At 46.0% G+C, this 20,801-nt stretch overlaps 1 protein-coding gene across 6 annotated transcripts in view; it reads right to left on the bottom strand.

Moving 5' to 3' along the window:
- The window catches only part of SH3RF2 (SH3 domain containing ring finger 2), a 252,903-nt gene that overhangs the window by 29,662 nt on the left and 202,440 nt on the right, over positions 1 to 20,801 (bottom strand). For 3 of the 6 annotated variants that reach the window (XM_086931655.1, XM_086931653.1, XM_086931654.1), the window contains exons 7-8: positions 7,254 to 7,424; positions 3,448 to 3,674 (exon numbers count right to left, since the gene is read on the bottom strand). In XM_086931655.1, coding sequence (XP_086787781.1) covers positions 3,448 to 3,674; positions 7,254 to 7,424 — 398 coding nt within the window. The remainder of the gene's footprint in view (positions 1 to 3,447; positions 3,675 to 7,253; positions 7,425 to 20,801) is intronic. The other 3 variants (XM_086931656.1, XM_086931658.1, XM_086931657.1) reach the window with 1 other exon arrangement.

The following is a 20,801-nucleotide window of genomic DNA, read 5'->3' as shown; positions in this document are numbered from 1 at the left end:
CTCTCCCTCCCTCGGTCTCCTTCCCTCGCTCTCCTTCCCTCGCTCTCTCCTTCCCTCACTCTCCTTCCCTCTCCCTCCCTCCTTCACTCTCCATCCCTCACTCTCCCTCACTCTCTCTCTCTCCCTCCCTCGCTCTCTCCCCCCTCACTCTCTCCCTTCCTCGCTCTCTCCTTCCCTCGCTCTCTCCTTCCCTTGCTCTCCCTCCCTCTCCCTCGTCCTCCCTCTCCCTCGACCTCCCTCTCCCTCACTCTCTCCTTCCCTCGCTCTCTCCCTCCCTCGCTCTCTCCCTTCCTCGCTCTCTCCTTCCCTTGCTCTCCCTCCCTCTCCCTCGTCCTCCCTCTCCCTTGACCTCCCTCTCCCTCACTCTCTCCTTCCCTCGCTCTCTCCTTCCTTCATTCTCCTTCCCTCTCCCTCCCTCACTCTCCTTCCCTCACTCTCTCCTTCCCTCACTCTCTCCTTCACTTGCTCTCCCTCCCTCTCCCTCGTCCTCCCTCTCCCTCGTCCTCACTCTCTCCTTCCCTCGCTCTACCTCTCCCTCGCCCTCACTCTCCTGCCATCACTCTCCTGCCATCACTCTCCCTCACTCTCCTTCCCTCACTCTCCTTCCCTCCCTCTCCCTCCCTGTCTCTCGTCCTCCCTTTCCATCCCTGTCTCCCTCCCTCCACCTTGCCCGTGTGTGCCCGGGCTAAGACAGCTTCTGGGCAGGCACACCCACAAACACAGCCTCACCGGAGCACTTCACACGTCTTCAAAAGACACTTCGTATGTTAATGAGGCTTTGTCACCTCTTAGCCCCCCTGCAGCCCCACTCTGACTACGAAGGGAATCGCCCGGTCCCCACAAAGCAGCAGTCTGAGTCACGCTGCCGCAGGGGTTTTTGCTGACACTGTAAAAAAAAAAAAAATTAAACACGGGTACATGTCTGCAAGGTCCGCGGGCCGCCAGGGAAGGCTTGCCGGGCCCCCCCTGGCCCGCGGGCCGTACTATGAGTACCCGTGCCTTAGATGATGGTATCTGCATGAAAAAGGCATGCAATGTGTGTTGCTGTGTACGTTCCACTGCAACAACCATTGCTCTTTGACGCTGTCCCCGATTTGTAAATCTGAAGTAGCGCCAAAAACGAATGCCATTAAAAAGCAGGTGTTAGAGTGGCAAAACGAGGAGAAATACTTCTATTTCTCCTCACATTTTACTCTTTCTATGTGCACTGTGCACTGTATTCTGCAGCACACATAGAAGGAGCAAATCACCTTCAATGATTGCAGGAAGGTGTCCCTTCCTGCACATAAACAATCATCCCTGCAACTCAGGCACCCTTGCACCATGGTGCTCGGGAGCTTGTGCTTGCTGTAGGCAGCTTTTTTAGCGATGGTGCAAGGGAAAACACAGGGGTGTGCTGTATTCTTGTGCATACAATGCATCCCAACGTTTTTAGGTCGAGCCTAGTGGCAGCACACATTCGTTGCTCGCTCTGAGAGGCATATTGTATTGGAGTAAGCACTGGAAGCCCCGCCCACTCTCTGTCCGCGTTTGTCATTGGCTTGTGTCATTGTCCTTTGTAAATGCTGGCTTCTGGTTCGTAGATAGGCTTGTTAGTCCCTCCTTGTTACTGCCTTGTCTGAATTTGTTAACCTCCCATTACGACTGCACCTTTTACTTGGCTTGTTACACGGTCTGCATTATAAGTCAGTGAGCACTATTTTGTTTATTGACACTGATGGGGACAATGGCGGCTGCTTTTTGTATTTGCAGTGCACCCACACAGGACAATGGTGGGCGCTTTTCTTATGGGGTGCTCTGCCACTCTAACTTACACGCTGAGTGGAGTGGCAGCTTTAGGGACGCCGTGCTCAGTTTGAATTTTTTTTTTAAACTTTCATATTGAGTGTGGAGCCCGCTTCAGGAATACCGCACTCTGTTTAATTTTTGATTTTTTACTTTAATAGTGATCGCGGGGCCCGCTTCAGGGACACTTCGCTCTGTTTCATTTTTTAATTTTTTCACTTCAATGGTGATCGAGGCACCCACTTCACGGACACCACGCTCAACAATACAATAGGTATCGCTTTTGCCAAAGTCTGAGCTATTGGCATAGTAAATAACAATGCCTTTTAATATTATAAAAGGCATTGCCATTTACAATGCCAATAACTCAAAATTTCACAATTGGGAGACCTATTGCATTGTGAATGCTGGTTGAAATGATGCAGTGTGGCACTGCTAAATTGCTTGCAGTGCTGCGCTGCGTCATTTCTTTGTAAATATGTCCCATAGTCTATGAGACTCACTAGTGGTCCGTACCCAAGTCACTACATATTGCTGCAATCTGTACTCAACGCTCCCTTAGTTGCCAACTGAATCTGGGTTATCTCCCAAGTCAAAAGGAAGGCCTGTGTGTATGTCTAGTTCCTCATGGACATCAGTTAGGAATTGGCGTGTTAGACGCTGCTCTACGTGGCTAATTAATTCGAGCCGTTGACACTGTTTGCAGTGCTTACCCTTATTTTCGCCCCCAAGCAACAACAAACATTGGCAAAACCAATAAGACTTGTTTTTAAAAGGCTAAGCTATTGGCCTTACTGTTGCTTTTCATTAGCCACATGTGAATGCATACATCATGGTGCACTGGCACTCATGGCCATCAAATTTGCATTGCGTTTTCTACTAAAGAAAACCTGCTCCAAGAAGGTCATGCATGCATGCATACGCATGTGCCATGACGCATGCACACAAATGTCTTGTGGCGTATGTGCGCTTACGTAGCAACCCATAGTGCCATTTTTAACTTACTGATCTAACACAGCAGATGTTCAAGTTAAAATGCTACATTAAACATTAAAACAAATTTAACAAAGTGCCTACAAATATAAAAAAAAAGGAGGTGAATGGCCAGCAGAGGAAGCAGGATTGAAGAGTGGGCACCAAGGTACGGCGGAGGCAGGGAGTAAAGAGGGAGCATGCGGGATGGAAGGACACAGAAACAAGCAGGTGAAAGAGTAAGGACAAACATTCACCCAGTGGAATGCTACAAGCTACATAAAACAAAGTCCCATCAAGTCAGCAGTGGAAGGATACAACTCAGCCAGTCAGAACACTGTGAGACTGAAATGCTTCTAGATATGAAAAGCAGAAGAATGGGGAAGAAAGTCATGGAATGAAAAGCAGACACTTGACATAGACAATAAAGCCTTTCAAATGCGAGCAAAGGCCTGACACAAAGCCCATTGTAACTATATACTCGTGAATTGGAAACAAAAGGTCTTGTCAACTAAAAGGCTAAAGCTGTCTGTGTCCGAGACCTAAAAAGAAAGCTTATGAGAGGCAAAGGGCGAGTCAAGATGTTGAACCCTCTGATGCTGTCAAGGGTCGCCGGACATGTAATGGCATGTAATGTCACATTCAATTCCTCTGGCATTTTGATGAATATCCATATGATCTCCCACTTACTCTTTCTGACACTGGTGCGCCCCCTTCGTATGGACATCTGGGTGGAGACACTGGGCCCGGTGGAGCTCCTGACAGGGGCCACAACGGCTGTCGGCACATAGATGGATCGGCGATATTTGCCTGTCGTGCTTTCTGAAACGCTACCCAAAGAGGAAAGCGAGGCTGTGCTGAAGGTTGCAGGGGTTAAAGTGAGGGATCTTGGCTCTGCAAGGTGCGGAGCTTTCCTGCTTAGAAAGGGTTAAAAGAGTCTGTTAATATCTCACATTAACAAGAAGATACAACATATTGAAATCACAAGAAAGATGATACAGTTATTCCTCTAAGAAGACTCAGATATCTAGACACTGGCCTGCCTTAGAAATTGAACAATTACTTTTAAAACACAATCAACATTATAGGTAATCACCAGGCTTCATGCTTGATTAGGATAACAGAAGAGACCTCATTAGAATGACATAGCAAGATCCAAAATGATCTGCCACATTTTTAAATTAGAAATGTCCCCTAGCTAGGTATCCAAAGTGCTTGCATTTTTGGATGTATTTATTATGCATGATGCATTCAATCATTCATTTCATTTTAATATTTTTAAGCTCTATACTCTATAGCAAGGTGGACACATTTTGGCATCATTCAGTTCTAGACTCTTTCTAAACTGCGCCTCCTCCGAATATCAACCCCCTTTCTATCCCAGTGTCACTTTGTACACACTCTCATCATGGAGATGGGTCCTGCAGGAATTTCTGTTTATGTTTGCATTTTGTCTATACAAAAAGAACAGTTGGTGGACGAAATGCTGAACAATGTCAAACATTAACCACCTGGACCTAAGGAAGGACCTAGCCTGGCAGTTCGGCTGGACTGTTCCCATGGGGAGCAGGGTCAAAGCTGATTTGCATATGGCTAGGTCCAAACTGGAATGGCATGGTGAACAAAAAAAACAATGAATTTAGGGCAAGATCTCTGTACTGGGGGAGAATGTTTGACATTGTTCAGCATTCTGTTCATCAATTTTACTTTTTGCATTTGTCACCATAAGTAGGAAGGGTATATGCCCAGACATGGGTTCCGTGCCACCATGTCACTGGATTAGGGCTAGCCTGGCTGATGACAAGTGATTCACTGAAACTGGTTCCAGGATGCTTGTTTCTGGTCCAGGGAGGACCTGGCCTGGCAGTTTGGGCTGGACTATTCGCATGAGACGCAGGGTCAAGACTGATTTGCATATGGCTGAGTCCAAACTGGGGTGGCCAGATCTGTGACTGGGGTTGCATGCTTGAAATTGTTCAGCCTTACGTCAATCATGTGTTCTTTTTGCGTTTGTATTTTTTCTATACACAATAACAGAAAGGCCAGTTCAACAAGTTTTGGCAACATAGGCAAAAGGATATTTCCTTAGGCAATTTGGTCTATGTCTGTTGCTTTTTTGGTTAACTTGTCGTCTCCTGCTGTTGATGATCTAACTGGTCACCTACAATTGTGTTAGCTTTAGAGAACACAAAATGAAGTTAGAAAAAGTACAGTTCAAGTTGAGAAGTGTTTGGCTGTTTGGCCAGTCTACCACCCTCAACTCACACCATGTTTGTGCTATCTATAGGGAAATGCCCCAAACTGCTAGCGTTCACAGAGCTATCCTCACATCTCACATATGAAGTCTAAAATTCCGCAGGGAATAAGTGAAATATCCTTTACCAACCAGTGTACGTGCCAGTCACCACAAGAATATAATTAAATGTGTGCACGAATCTCAGGTTCGTCAGTACATGAACTTAGATCTGAATTTACCCATATTTGTGGTCATGTTATCATTTTAGACTTAATATTTTCCTTTTTGAAGATTTATATTTAAATCGAGCAGCTAACCTTGGCTGCCTCTTTCTGGAGGTTTTAATAAAAAACATATTTGAGAATACCTGCGAGCCAGTTACAGAACTGCTTCATCAATGTTAGGTAGTGGGAACCTATCAACCCCAATCTGCCTATTGAGTGCTCTTTAATCCATGCAAAACCTGTTGTCCCATTAAACCTTTTTGCAGAACTATAATGAGCGAATCACTCTGTGGCTTCAACAGGTTCAACCACCCCCATATCTGACAGTTTTTTTTAAAACTCTTCAACACTGTCTTGGATTCTGACTGGTATGCTTCTAACTTTGGCTGCTACTGGCACATCATTTTTCTTGAGTCTTACGTGATGTTTATACGTTTTGAGACACCCCACTTTATCAGGAAACAAAGGTTGATACTCAGACACAAAATCTGTTGTTTGTGTATCAATTTCTGCCCCTGAGAAGTGACATTAAGATTTAACAATGTAACCCCAAAAAGCCTCTGATGCAGTCAACCTATAAGATTATCCCTTTCATTGTAACATAGATTGTACCAAGTATATACTTATTCCCAAACTCCATACATGCATTGAAGAAGCCCAGCATCTTGAGGGGTTGAACACCATACCTACCACGCTTCATATCCACAATAACAATTACATTTTTTCCTAAAAATGCTGATCAAAAATGCTGAACATAAATTAAATCTCATTTGTAGGTGCACACCATCTATTTTTACCACATCACTGGGATGATCATTGCCTTGACATTTGATGTGGAAAATGATCTCTTGAGAATGTTTTTTCATATATTTCTTCTTCTGAGCATTTGTCATTTTATTCCTACAGCATTTTATGAAGTGATCTTTTTTACACATCCATTTCAATATGCACTAAGTGCTAGACACTAACTAGCATTAGCTCTGTGTCCACTCCTCGCAAACCTGAAACATTCTCCCACAAACCTCCCACCATTCTTGTTTTCTTCTTTGCCCTTCACCTCTCTAAAACCTCATCAACCTTCTCATTCTGTGTGCTATGTTTGATTTTTCACCTCTAATCTCACTGATTCACTTCAACGTGTGCTCTACTCTTTTTACAGTTATAATCACTTCCTCTATAGGTTGCTTGTCTTTAAGCCATAATTCTTCTCTCATCTTAACACTTTTACGGTTAAGTATAATCTGATCTCTTATCCTTTCATCAGTCACAGCACCAAACCTGCAAGTGGGAGCTATAGACGGGTAATATAATCTTCTACTCTTGGCATGGCACAACAGAGGCACTTTTTGAGCTATACAGGTACTTTTATTAGGGGCTAAGGTAAGGAAAGGGGTTTTTGAAAGAACATTGTGGATATCTCAGTACTGTGTGAAGAAGTGCGCAATAACATTTTACAAATCCATTCTGCAGGACAGAGAGGGTTTATTACAATAGTGGCTGTCTTAGCACTTGAAGATAAGTGCATGACAAAAATCAAGATAGACGATGTTTGGAGTATAATTAATATCTTAGTTTTAATGAATTGAGGAGGGGTTCAGTCCCTCATCCAGCTACGAATCTCCATTTGAATTCTGGTATTTGTAGTTTTGTTGTTTTCAAGTATGCAAGTACAGAGTGCAGAGAAACATTAGGTGATGATAAGCAACTAATGCCTGGCATCTGGTAGTTCAGCAGGGCTGTGCACATTTTGTTTTGGGTATGGGCAGGAGCCAGTGATGGGGAACCTCTGCATATAGGAGTCTATTTGTTAGAGGAGTGTTGAGACGAGGATATTAAAAGAGAATATTAAAATGACCCTGTTGCCCCTACAAGGGCAAAAAGACGCTCCACACTCACAGTGGTGTAAATGAGCATGCACCCCTAGAATGCTTGGACATTTCATGAAAAGCTGCATCCCATAGCAACTCCCATTCTCCAGAATTTAAACCCTGGCCTCACCCTTGACTCTGCCCCCAAGAAAACCGTTCTATTCTCACCTGAGCACCGGAATGACGTAGTTGCCTGGGAAGACACCAGTTTTGCCACTGACCAAAGACATGCCCTTGAGCCACCCTTCATGGAAAGGTCCTAAGACTCGAATGCCTTCGCCCTTCTGCAGATCCAGCTCGTCAGGGCCTCGTGCTTTGTATGGGTGAAGAGCCACACACCTGGAACACAATTAGAGAAATGGGATCAGAACATTCACGTGACCCGAGGGAAAACTTTACTCCTTCAATATCATATATTTTCTGGCTTGATTTATAAATATAACAGTCAACTGAAAAATAACATAAGCATGGACAGATATTGCTCAAAGTTTGAAATATTATACACAATTTTAATTATGTGTTAGGGGCACGAAGTGGCTAAAAACTGAAATGGTATATTAGAATACATGCAATCTATTATAGGAGGTGTATAGGCCAGTCAATTTGATATTGGGGTGAGCGCACCTCCTTCTGATGCCCATCAGTGATGGGCACCATTTGCAACCAGTCCTCTCCAAGCCACAAGATAAGGGAGCTCATATGACCTACTACCTAACTGCTCTAATAACAAATTACAAAGAATTACATGGTAACAACATGTCTTAACAGAGCCTGGAGACCATTCAAAATGTAATTAGTAGATTTATGACCTGATCTAAAAAGGTAATTTAAGGTTAATAGAATCACACAATTACACTGTTTGGGACTGCACAAATATCATGTTAAAATTTACAGAAACCATTTTACAAGGGAGAGGCTTTTGTGACCGTTCTAAATCGCAAATAGGAAGTGGTGTTAAAGAGCCGTTCACTCCTCTGTGCCGGCCACAAAGATAGGTGTTGATGGTTTGAGGCTGCAATTGCAGTCACAAATTTTGGATGAGTTAAGGACTTCTGAGTTTGGGTGGTAACGGATTTGCAAAGTGAAAGCTGTCCCTTGAGAATGTTCCTCTTTGGGAATCATGCTTGGTAGCCTCAGGGGAGCAGGCTGTGGTCCAGAAAACCACTGCAGGCTCCCACGAGGTCTTCCGTGCCTCAAAACCTTATTTAAGTAGCACCTGTTTCTTTAAAGATTCAAGCAACCTTTGAGAATGCAGGGGCAGGGGCAGAGGACTCCTGTTCCAAAATTCTTTTGTCGACAATCCTTCGCAGAGCATCACAACATGTGCCCTGTCTCTTTGATATTAATAAGACAGTAGGGGGCATATGTACAAGGAGTTATGGCAGCTTTTTTTTTGTCGATGTATTTACAAGTTGCCGCTAACCGCAGTTAGCGGCAGTTTTCCGGAGTAAACATGAAGTTTTAAGATCGCCACTTCTGTTAGCGGACCTAACGAAAATGAGATGCAAGGTAGGCCTTCCCATGCAAAAACTGCTGCTAACCCCACTTTGCGATATTTACAGGGAAATCTTTGTATGGTGCAAAACCCAAAAAACTGCCTTTAACTCCAGTTAAAGGCAGTGTTTTAAGACCAGAAAATAACTGGTCTTAAAAATGGTGCAAACACTTGGGGCCTCATTTCAGACGTTTTTGGTGCTGGACAGCACTGCAAGGAATGTTGCTACGCTGCCCTGCAACAAAACTATAGGGCAGGAATATGCACCATCAATAAGATAGGGCGCATTCCTGGGCCTCATTCATGAAAAGTGTTGCATTGCTGCGACAAAACAGCGTTGCAAGACTTTTCACTACGCTCTTCTTGCGACATCATGGATAAGCTTTATTCACTGTACAGTGCTCCATGTCGCAATTAATGACAGATAAGAATTGGCTTTTGTAGTTTGGTTTGCCCTGTTCCCATCATGCACTGGGACAGGAACAGACTAATTTGCATACAGCCAGGTTCTGAAACTGGGATGGTGCAGTGAGCTAAAAAACGGTGTTGGATCTAGCCCTGATCTCTTGACGGGGTGAGAGCTTTCTGCTTAATTCAGAGACTCTGTCCCTCACCACCCCTTGTTGTAAATATTTTTGTCCACCCTAAGCGTGGAAGGGTATTCTCAGATGTGAGACCCTTGCTCATTGCACCATCAGGATTCAAGCAAACCGGGCCGAAGACGGCTGTAATGCCAGAAACCGGTCCCCGGGAGCTTGTTTCCTTCCCAGTGTAAGAATTGGCTTTTGTAGTTTGGTTTGCCCTGTTCCCATCATGCACTGGGACAGGAACAGACTAATTTGCATACAGCCAGGTTCTGAAACTGGGATGGTGCAGTGAGCTAAAAAACGGTGTTGGATCTAGCCCTGATCTCTTGACGGGGTGAGAGCTTTCTGCTTAATTCAGAGACTCTGTCCCTCACCACCCCTTGTTGTAAATATTTTTGTCCACCCTAAGCGTGGAAGGGTATTCTCAGATGTGAGACCCTTGCTCATTGCACCATCAGGATTCAAGCAAACCGGGCCGAAGACGGCTGTAATGCCAGAAACCGGTCCCCGGGAGCTTGTTTCCTTCCCAGTGTAAGAATTGGCTTTTGTAGTTTGGTTTGCCCTGTTCCCATCATGCACTGGGACAGGAACAGACTAATTTGCATACAGCCAGGTTCTGAAACTGGGATGGTGCAGTGAGCTAAAAAACGGTGTTGGATCTAGCCCTGATCTCTTGACGGGGTGAGAGCTTTCTGCTTAATTCAGAGACTCTGTCCCTCACCACCCCTTGTTGTAAATATTTTTGTCCACCCTAAGCGTGGAAGGGTATTCTCAGATGTGAGACCCTTGCTCATTGCACCATCAGGATTCAAGCAAACCGGGCCGAAGACGGCTGTAATGCCAGAAACCGGTCCCCGGGAGCTTGTTTCCTTCCCAGTGTAAGAATTGGCTTTTGTAGTTTGGTTTGCCCTGTTCCCATCATGCACTGGGACAGGAACAGACTAATTTGCATACAGCCAGGTTCTGAAACTGGGATGGTGCAGTGAGCTAAAAAACGGTGTTGGATCTAGCCCTGATCTCTTGACGGGGTGAGAGCTTTCTGCTTAATTCAGAGACTCTGTCCCTCACCACCCCTTGTTGTAAATATTTTTGTCCACCCTAAGCGTGGAAGGGTATTCTCAGATGTGAGACCCTTGCTCATTGCACCATCAGGATTCAAGCAAACCGGGCCGAAGACGGCTGTAATGCCAGAAACCGGTCCCCGGGAGCTTGTTTCCTTCCCAGTGTAAGAATTGGCTTTTGTAGTTTGGTTTGCCCTGTTCCCATCATGCACTGGGACAGGAACAGACTAATTTGCATACAGCCAGGTTCTGAAACTGGGATGGTGCAGTGAGCTAAAAAACGGTGTTGGATCTAGCCCTGATCTCTTGACGGGGTGAGAGCTTTCTGCTTAATTCAGAGACTCTGTCCCTCACCACCCCTTGTTGTAAATATTTTTGTCCACCCTAAGCGTGGAAGGGTATTCTCAGATGTGAGACCCTTGCTCATTGCACCATCAGGATTCAAGCAAACCGGGCCGAAGACGGCTGTAATGCCAGAAACCGGTCCCCGGGAGCTTGTTTCCTTCCCAGTGTAAGAATTGGCTTTTGTAGTTTGGTTTGCCCTGTTCCCATCATGCACTGGGACAGGAACAGACTAATTTGCATACAGCCAGGTTCTGAAACTGGGATGGTGCAGTGAGCTAAAAAACGGTGTTGGATCTAGCCCTGATCTCTTGACGGGGTGAGAGCTTTCTGCTTAATTCAGAGACTCTGTCCCTCACCACCCCTTGTTGTAAATATTTTTGTCCACCCTAAGCGTGGAAGGGTATTCTCAGATGTGAGACCCTTGCTCATTGCACCATCAGGATTCAAGCAAACCGGGCCGAAGACGGCTGTAATGCCAGAAACCGGTCCCCGGGAGCTTGTTTCCTTCCCAGTGTAAGAATTGGCTTTTGTAGTTTGGTTTGCCCTGTTCCCATCATGCACTGGGACAGGAACAGACTAATTTGCATACAGCCAGGTTCTGAAACTGGGATGGTGCAGTGAGCTAAAAAACGGTGTTGGATCTAGCCCTGATCTCTTGACGGGGTGAGAGCTTTCTGCTTAATTCAGAGACTCTGTCCCTCACCACCCCTTGTTGTAAATATTTTTGTCCACCCTAAGCGTGGAAGGGTATTCTCAGATGTGAGACCCTTGCTCATTGCACCATCAGGATTCAAGCAAACCGGGCCGAAGACGGCTGTAATGCCAGAAACCGGTCCCCGGGAGCTTGTTTCCTTCCCAGTGTAAGAATTGGCTTTTGTAGTTTGGTTTGCCCTGTTCCCATCATGCACTGGGACAGGAACAGACTAATTTGCATACAGCCAGGTTCTGAAACTGGGATGGTGCAGTGAGCTAAAAAACGGTGTTGGATCTAGCCCTGATCTCTTGACGGGGTGAGAGCTTTCTGCTTAATTCAGAGACTCTGTCCCTCACCACCCCTTGTTGTAAATATTTTTGTCCACCCTAAGCGTGGAAGGGTATTCTCAGATGTGAGACCCTTGCTCATTGCACCATCAGGATTCAAGCAAACCGGGCCGAAGACGGCTGTAATGCCAGAAACCGGTCCCCGGGAGCTTGTTTCCTTCCCAGTGTAAGAATTGGCTTTTGTAGTTTGGTTTGCCCTGTTCCCATCATGCACTGGGACAGGAACAGACTAATTTGCATACAGCCAGGTTCTGAAACTGGGATGGTGCAGTGAGCTAAAAAACGGTGTTGGATCTAGCCCTGATCTCTTGACGGGGTGAGAGCTTTCTGCTTAATTCAGAGACTCTGTCCCTCACCACCCCTTGTTGTAAATATTTTTGTCCACCCTAAGCGTGGAAGGGTATTCTCAGATGTGAGACCCTTGCTCATTGCACCATCAGGATTCAAGCAAACCGGGCCGAAGACGGCTGTAATGCCAGAAACCGGTCCCCGGGAGCTTGTTTCCTTCCCAGTGTAAGAATTGGCTTTTGTAGTTTGGTTTGCCCTGTTCCCATCATGCACTGGGACAGGAACAGACTAATTTGCATACAGCCAGGTTCTGAAACTGGGATGGTGCAGTGAGCTAAAAAACGGTGTTGGATCTAGCCCTGATCTCTTGACGGGGTGAGAGCTTTCTGCTTAATTCAGAGACTCTGTCCCTCACCACCCCTTGTTGTAAATATGGTAGCCTCAGGGGAGCAGGCTGTGGTCCAGAAAACCACTGCAGGCTCCCACGAGGTCTTCCGTGCCTCAAAACCTTATTTAAGTAGCACCTGTTTCTTTAAAGATTCAAGCAACCTTTGAGAATGCAGGGGCAGGGGCAGAGGACTCCTGTTCCAAAATTCTTTTGTCGACAATCCTTCGCAGAGCATCACAACATGTGCCCTGTCTCTTTGATATTAATAAGACAGTAGGGGGCATATGTACAAGGAGTTATGGCAGCTTTTTTTTTGTCGATGTATTTACAAGTTGCCGCTAACCGCAGTTAGCGGCAGTTTTCCGGAGTAAACATGAAGTTTTAAGATCGCCACTTCTGTTAGCGGACCTAACGAAAATGAGATGCAAGGTAGGCCTTCCCATGCAAAAACTGCTGCTAACCCCACTTTGCGATATTTACAGGGAAATCTTTGTATGGTGCAAAACCCAAAAAACTGCCTTTAACTCCAGTTAAAGGCAGTGTTTTAAGACCAGAAAATAACTGGTCTTAAAAATGGTGCAAACACTTGGGGCCTCATTTCAGACGTTTTTGGTGCTGGACAGCACTGCAAGGAATGTTGCTACGCTGCCCTGCAACAAAACTATAGGGCAGGAATATGCACCATCAATAAGATAGGGCGCATTCCTGGGCCTCATTCATGAAAAGTGTTGCATTGCTGCGACAAAACAGCGTTGCAAGACTTTTCACTACGCTCTTCTTGCGACATCATGGATAAGCTTTATTCACTGTACAGTGCTCCATGTCGCAATTAATGACAGATACGTCTGGAATCCTGATGTATCTGTCAGCTCTAAAGTCACGCATTGCTGCAGTTGTGTCACAAGCATTTTGAGTAGGATGCAGTTGAGCCGGTCGGCTGCGCTGTTTGTCGGCTGGGTGGAAGGAAGTGCAGGTGTGCTGATGTGGCAGAAGGAGCATTTGAAGTTTCGACAGGCGCAGGGTGCAAGAGAATTCTACAGTGTTGCTAGATGGTAGGCGGTGTGGCGTCCTGGGTTGATGGCAAGGAGGGTGCTGGTGTTGTAGCGTTGGAGTGTCCGGAAGGAAGGGTCCTTGGTGCTGGGTGGGTCCAGGGGTGGGCGGACGCAGACGGGCTTGCCTTTGGCGCACCAGTGGTACTCCTGCTGCGCATTGCCACACAGTGGTTGCCATTATATAGTGCTGCAGCGGGGATTGGACAGCGGGGAGGCGGGAAACGCGGGCAAGGACACTGGAGGGGGTTGGACGTGGGGGAGTGGAGGCTGTAAATATATTTTTCCTAAATTCTTACCTCGAGGCCAGGTCCCGCGTCTTCTTTGCTCCTGCTTTCCTGAGTCTGCTTCCAGGAATAGGAAGCAGGCAGGCAGGCTCCCTCCCCTGAGCCAATCACAACGCTGCAATGCGGCGTTGTGATTGCTCTTGAGCAAAATGACAAGGCTATCAGCCAGGGGCTGGAGGGGTGGGCATGTACTCCATACAGGCTGTAATGCAGCCTGCATTGGGACAGGGATGTGTGCATGACTGCTTTGGGTGGCCTGAGAGGGCTGACCAAACAGCCATTGTGCACTTGAGTGGGCATACCATTCCACCCCTATTCTGCTCCGTGATTAGAGCAGCCCCACCCACCCTCCAGCTCGCCAAAAAAACATAGCATGAGTACATCAGAAAGTTATCATCATGTTAGGTTTCCTCTTCTTGCACTGCTTGAAAGCAGTAGGGTGACGCTCTTCCGCCATAGCGAATGAGCCACCACTGTGGGTGCAAGGCGTCGGCCCGACTCGACCCCTGGGCCTCCTCCACTATGCGTACCACTTTCTCCTCACCTGGATATTGACACCGTGGCACAATCCGCTACACTCTCTCCAAATCTGTGACTCAGCCAGAAGGAGCCTCAGCTGGCCTGGGTACAACAGTCGTGGCCAAGTCCGCTGGGGAACCTCCCGATGCAGGTGATGCAACAGGGCCCCCTTAGGCGTGAAGTGCAGTGCTCCCGCCACACAAGTTTGGCGCAGCTTAGGGGCCTCAACCTCCACAGCGTCTGGCCAGCGCAACATCCTCCAGCCTGTGATGCAGAGAGGGCCAATCCACCAGTGGTAATCTCCTCCGTGCACCCCAGTGTGGTGGTGGCCTGTGATATGCGATGCAGAACTCCCTATGGTGGGGTGCAGGGGCACCTCTACCATTCACAGCTCCAAGGGGCACCAGGTAGTCTTCTCAAACAGGTCCAAAAACAACAGTTGATGGACAGAATGCAGAACAATGTCATACATTCACCCCAGTACACAGAGCTGGGCCTACATCCATCAGTTTTTTTGCACTCCACACCACCCCAGTTCAGACATGGCCATATGCCAATCAGCCTTGACCCTGTGCCTCATGGGAACAGTCCAGCCCGAACTGCCAAGCCATGTCTTTCCTGGACCGGAATCAAGCATCCTAGAACCGCTTTGTGGCTATCAGCCGTCTTCAGCCAGGATAGCTTGACTCCAGTGGTGTGGAGAGCATGGGACTCACGTCTGAGGATACTCATCCCACTCGGGGTGACAAATGCAAAAACAACAGTTGATGGACAGAATGCAGAACAATGTCATACATTCACCCCAGTACAGAGATCTGGACCTATATCCATCGTTTTTTGCACTCCACACCACCCCAGTTCAGACATGGCCATATGCAAATCAGCCTTGACCCTGTGCCTCATGGGAACAGTCCAGCCCGAACTGCCAAGCCATGTCTTTTCTGGACCGGAATCAAGCATCCTAGGACCGGTTTCTGGCTATCAGCCGTCTTCAGCCAGGATAGCTTGACTCCAGTGGTGTGGAGAGCATGGGACTCACATCTGAGCATACCCATCCCACTCGGGGTGACAAATGCAAAAACAACAGTTGATGGACAGAATGCAGAACAATGTGATACATTCACACCAGTACAGAGATCTGGGATAAATCCATCGTTTTTTTGCACTCCACACCACCCCAGTTCAGACATGGCCATATGCAAATCAGCCTTGACCCTGTGCCTCATGGGAACAGTCCAGCCCGAACTGCCAAGCCATGTCTTTCCTGGACCGGAATCAAGCATCCTAGGACCGGTTTCTGGCTATCAGCCGTCTTCAGCCTGGATAGCTTGACTCCAGTGGTGTGGAGAGCATGGGACTCACGTCCGAGTACCTCTTCCGTGGTTGCTCACAGCTATGTGAACGCCCGATCTGCCATTATTAGCGTGTGAGAGTAGATGCGCGCGCAGACACGGTAGTGTGTCATACGGCGCATGCGCGGTAGGGACTCTATGCGAGCATGCGCTAAGGGAGAGTGTTTACTGTGGGCCCATGAGTGAAAAGAAGGAGTTACTATTGGTCAAGGAATGCGATTGAGGGGCGGTATTAATCATTATGGGCCAGAGTCACACTGTTCTAATTAAAAGGCTAAGGAGCTAATCTATAACCGGGGGCAATGGACATAACCTTAAATGGACACTAATGAGCACATTTCTTTAAAAAACTCAATTGTCACATATAAGAAGGTACTGATGCAGCTTGGAAATATGCTTGGGCATAATACAAAATGTGGGCATACTTACGAATTCTGCCAGTTCTCGTGACCCACAAGTAGCAAGAGCCATTTAGAACTGTTTTTTATAAACTTCTGCACGTACCATGTTTTCGCAATTTATTCTCCTTTCCCCACATTGTAAATGCGAAGGGTGCTGTTGTATCCCTAATATTTGGATTTAGCAACAGCATTTAACTTGCCATCATGACCAAGTTGAAGCCCCATCTGTAAAGGGCTCATAACTATGATTTGTTCATGTTTCCCTTGCTCATGACACTCCATATCGCCTCTCAGTGACGTTCTAGTAACTTTTAATGTCCACAAATCAATCAGTGCCTAGTCCCTCCTTCTGTGGAGCCTGGCTACTTTGTACAGGGATCTATCTTCAGCCAAATATACTCAAATCTGTGCCAACCAAAAAAGAATATTTAGGCTTTGAGACAAATATCTTGCTCTGTACATAGACTGGCATGCTTTCCCCTTGCATCTTGAACTTGACATCAAGAAATTCAGAAAGGCAATTATGATCAGTCTTTAAGCAACTTCACCCTCAACAGCATGTTTTCAGCAGTCCCTCTGCACCAAGATGGCATTCGTATGCACTTTCCTAAATACTCTCGCAAAACTTTACCATAGGTACAGATTTAATTGAAACTGAAAACTAGGCTCATCTTAGCAGGTTTAAAAAAATGTGCATAAATAATGAGAATGTGATGAGGAGAATGTCCATAACAATTTTACCGTGAAGTTGCACAATTGATATTGCACAGCTCAGCACTGAGCATACTAACATGTAGGTCAAAGTCAAGTTGTCAAGCAAGCTGTTATGTACTCTTGCTGAGGTGTGCCTGTGATGCTCCTGCATGCTAGGAACTGACCCAGTTAAGAGGGAGGTGGCCTAAATTCCAGGGAAGAGTGAGTAATCTTATGATGAGTGACATTTTGAATTGTTTGTATGTATCTGGTATCTATATAGCATGAACCTAGTTGAAAGGCAGCAGAGCGCTCTACAGCGTACAAGCAAAGACACAGTCAACACGTGACTGGAGGGGTAGATAGTACTTTAAAGAGGTGCGTCTTCAGCTCCTTCCTAAATTGTAGCAGGGTTGGTGCAGTTCTCATGGATTCATGGATAATAATATAGCTCCTGGCTGCATAATTAGAGAAGGCCTATTGTCTTGCTTTTCTCATTTGCACCGTTTGCCCTCTAGTCTGATTGTATGCTAGCTGCAGGTGTGCAGAGAGCCACTAGAGATGGTGAGTTTGTCAACTAGATATGTGGAGATGTAGGTCATGATGGCTGTGTAAGTGAGGCAGTTGTTTTTGAAGATGGTATGTATTAAAGAAAATTCGTGGCAAGGGGGTAAGTGAAAAATGGCGCAGTGGGCATAAGAACGATGGATTTAAACCAGATCTCTTGACTAGGGGAGAATGTTTGAATCATTCAGCATTCCGTCCATCATTTGTTGCAGTTACACTTTTCGCCATAAGTGGGATGCATATGCCCAGATGTGCAGGGCCGGTCCTAGGCATGGGCGGTATGGGCAGCTGCCCAGGGCCTCGCGCTCGGGGGGCCCCGCCGCCGGCCTGCAGAGTAGACCGCAGAGCAGGGGGCCCGGCCCGACATGAAATGTGGAAAGCGCTGCGCGCACTCGGGCAGGCAGTAAGGCAGTTGCCAGTTAGTGGAACTAGTGCACAGTCAACGTGCTTGCACGCACCCCACCACCTAGCTTAGTGGTGGTGGTGCCGTGCGCGGGCGGCAGACGTTTTATTATGTGGGTCCCAGGGCCTTCAAAATACAAAACACACGCTCGCAAAATGTATTAATATGTGAAAAATGAGGGACCACATAAGGGGAGAGGATGTAGTCTGACGGGTAGCGCGGCCGACTTTGGTGCTGGAAACCAAGGTTAGAGCCTCGTATCACGTCTATACAGTTTTTGGGCTAAAAATGGCATTGTAAACACCTGCTAAATACAACACTAAAATAAATACACCCGTTACAAACACTCGCAAAGTATCACGTCTATACAGTTTTTGGGCTAAAAATGGCATTGTGAACACCTGCTAAATACAACCCTAAAATAAATACACCCGTTACAAACACTCGCTAAATATATTACTATGACAGCATTGTAAACACCTGCAAAATACAAAACACACGCTTGCAAAATGTAATACTATGTGAAACATGAATGACCACAAAAGGGGAGACGATGCGTGGATAGTGTGGGTGGGTGCATGGATGCATGAATGATGGGTGGATGGATGCATGGGTGGATGCATGAATGATGGGTGGATGGATGCATGGGTGGATGCATGGGTGGATGCATGAAGGATGGGTGGATGGATGCATGGGTGGATGCATGGGTGGATGCATGAATGAAGGGGGGATGGATGCATGGGTGGATGCATGGGTGGATGCATGGGTGGATGCATGGAAGCATGAATCATGGGTGGGTCGATGGATGGGTGGGTGTATGGATGCATGAATCATCAGTGGATGGGTGAATGGATGGGTGCATGGGTGGATGCATGGGTGGATGAATGCATGGTGTGTGGGTGGATGGATGGGTGCCTGGGTGGTGGATGCATGATGGGTGGATGGATGGGTGGATGGATGAGTGGATGGATGCATGGATGACCAATATAGTGGATGGTGCATGATGGGTGATGCATGATGGAAGGGTGGATGGGTGGATGGATGCATGGAATTAGAGTGTCTCTCAGTCTGACGACTGTAACGTGTGATATTTATATCACTATCATGCAGCAAAATTTTGGTAGGAAGTACTAGATCGATGCAGTTATTATCATATGTCATGGAAGTGCTTTTGTAAAGACAGGGTATTCTGTGCCACTGGGAGGTTATAGGCATTTTATAAGCACTCATTCTGAACCGATTACTTTAAGTGTAACACTACTAATAAAGCAGAGGATGGGAAACAAAGTACTCCAAATCCGTGTTGTATAAATGGATCTAGACAAAGAGGAATTCAGTGAAAAATAGGGAGGTACATTGACAGAACTTCTGTGCGACTTGCAGAATTAATATAAATTATATATAACCGAAAATTACTTCTTATTTATTTATTTTATTTATACATATTTGTAATGCACACCGAATAATTAAATAGCTTCTCAATGCACAAGAGGAATTAGAGAAGCGATCAGTGGAATGGGGAAGCAAAATTAGAACCAGTTTGATTGCGAGGATGTTGCTGCTGGCTTCACCGGTTTGTAGGGAGGTTGTACCATGGCTGGGCCCAGCTACTGCGAAGTGCCTGTCTCGATTTGCATTTGGATTTGGGAGTGCAGGGGCAGGTGAGTTAATTAGATCGCAAGGGTCTGGATGGCACTTCATTTTGTATGTAGTCTTGTATGTAGTGGGCGCTGAGCCATTTAGACTGGCAGCCCAATGGGAGGACTGGAAATATAGAACACACTGAATTACCGCATCAATGTGTGGCGACATCGTGATTGCAGTAATGCAGGGAATGTCATTTTCTTTAATGTGCAGGTTTGAGTTGTTTTTTATGTCATGCCATGTTATGTAAGAGACATGTTGTGTCAGCCCAGATCTACAGTTCTTTCAGGCCGAGTGTCCACAGTAAGAAGGAGAGCATGAGGCTATCTGGACATGGGAGGCTGTCAGTAGAGAAGTGGAAGGAGGGGCTGTTGGCTTACCAGAACATTTGAATGCGTGGGAGATTGCTGAACATTTGGATTGCTGAAGCCTTAGTGCCTCACCCCCATCATTGTCTAGATTAATGTGCATCACCCACCTAACTTGATCCTTCTTGTTCCCCTCACACACTACTCGACGATCCTTCCCCCTCCTACATCTCACAAGAACCAATGTATCGCTCACATGCCTTTGTTTGTGGCTACTACTTTATTTCTCCTGTATTGGTACTGTGTCTACTATGACTATGTATAATGAGAGCACAATTTTAGACTAAGTGCCTTCTCCGTGGCTTCACTGATGTTGTTTTTGTGAAATAATAACAATATTAAAAATAAAAATAAACATTGTTTGAGCTCCTAAGTGGACTAATCGATGCTGCAACGTGTATGGCCTAAATCTGACTGTTGCCCAGGATTGTTGCCTCATGTCCTAAACCCCAGAAGTATGTAGAGTAGGTCATGATGTATAGATTAGCACGATATACCAACTGGATGTTTCAAATGGTATATCCTTTGCAGAGGAAGTAGAGTACGAGTTGACTGTGGAACATGATGAGTGCTAAGCAGGTGTCCCAAGGCCACTAATGTCATAAATACACCTCTTTGCTTGTAGCTTTTGGTGCGTGAGGAAAAAGATGACAGTGTGTGCCACATGATGCTTGAGTATGTTGGCGATTTGCCGTACATTCTCACCAATTAATTTGTTGTGAAAATATTTCCATGGCAAATCACTGCAGAAACCCAATAACATAGTTACCTAGTGAGCCTAGGAGCTTTAGTTTGGGGGTTATGGTGTGAGGTGTGTTTTTCTCCAGTATGATGTGGTACATTATGAATAGGGCTCCCGGTTTTATGGTATTTATTTTTTGGGTATTTCCGTCTGTATTTATCCACATTTATTTTTTACCAATTTTATCTGTATTTATCCACATTTATTTATGGTTTTGTGGAAAAATGAAGCTGAAATTAGTATATTTCCACATTTATTTAACCAGTAAATATGCTGTCATAATTGAATGCCTATCATGTTCTTGACCTTCTGGTTCCTTTGGAATTTGGGGGTATGTCCAACTAATCATTCAAGGAGCTGGCAAGTGTTACACTTATGGATAATTGCTCACCTGTTTTCCATCTCGTCTACTTTTTGTCCATGTTACTGATATCCACATTTGTTTGCTTCAGTGATGCCAAAGAACTAAGATCAAAAGTCCTGCAA

The sequence above is a fragment of the Lissotriton vulgaris genome, chromosome 7 (genome assembly GCF_964263255.1).
Source record: "Lissotriton vulgaris chromosome 7, aLisVul1.2, whole genome shotgun sequence".
In the NCBI taxonomy this organism is placed as follows: domain Eukaryota; kingdom Metazoa; phylum Chordata; class Amphibia; order Caudata; family Salamandridae; genus Lissotriton; species Lissotriton vulgaris.
The sequence above is the reverse complement of the archived record's forward strand: the minus strand, read 5'-3'. Positions and strand labels throughout refer to the sequence as shown.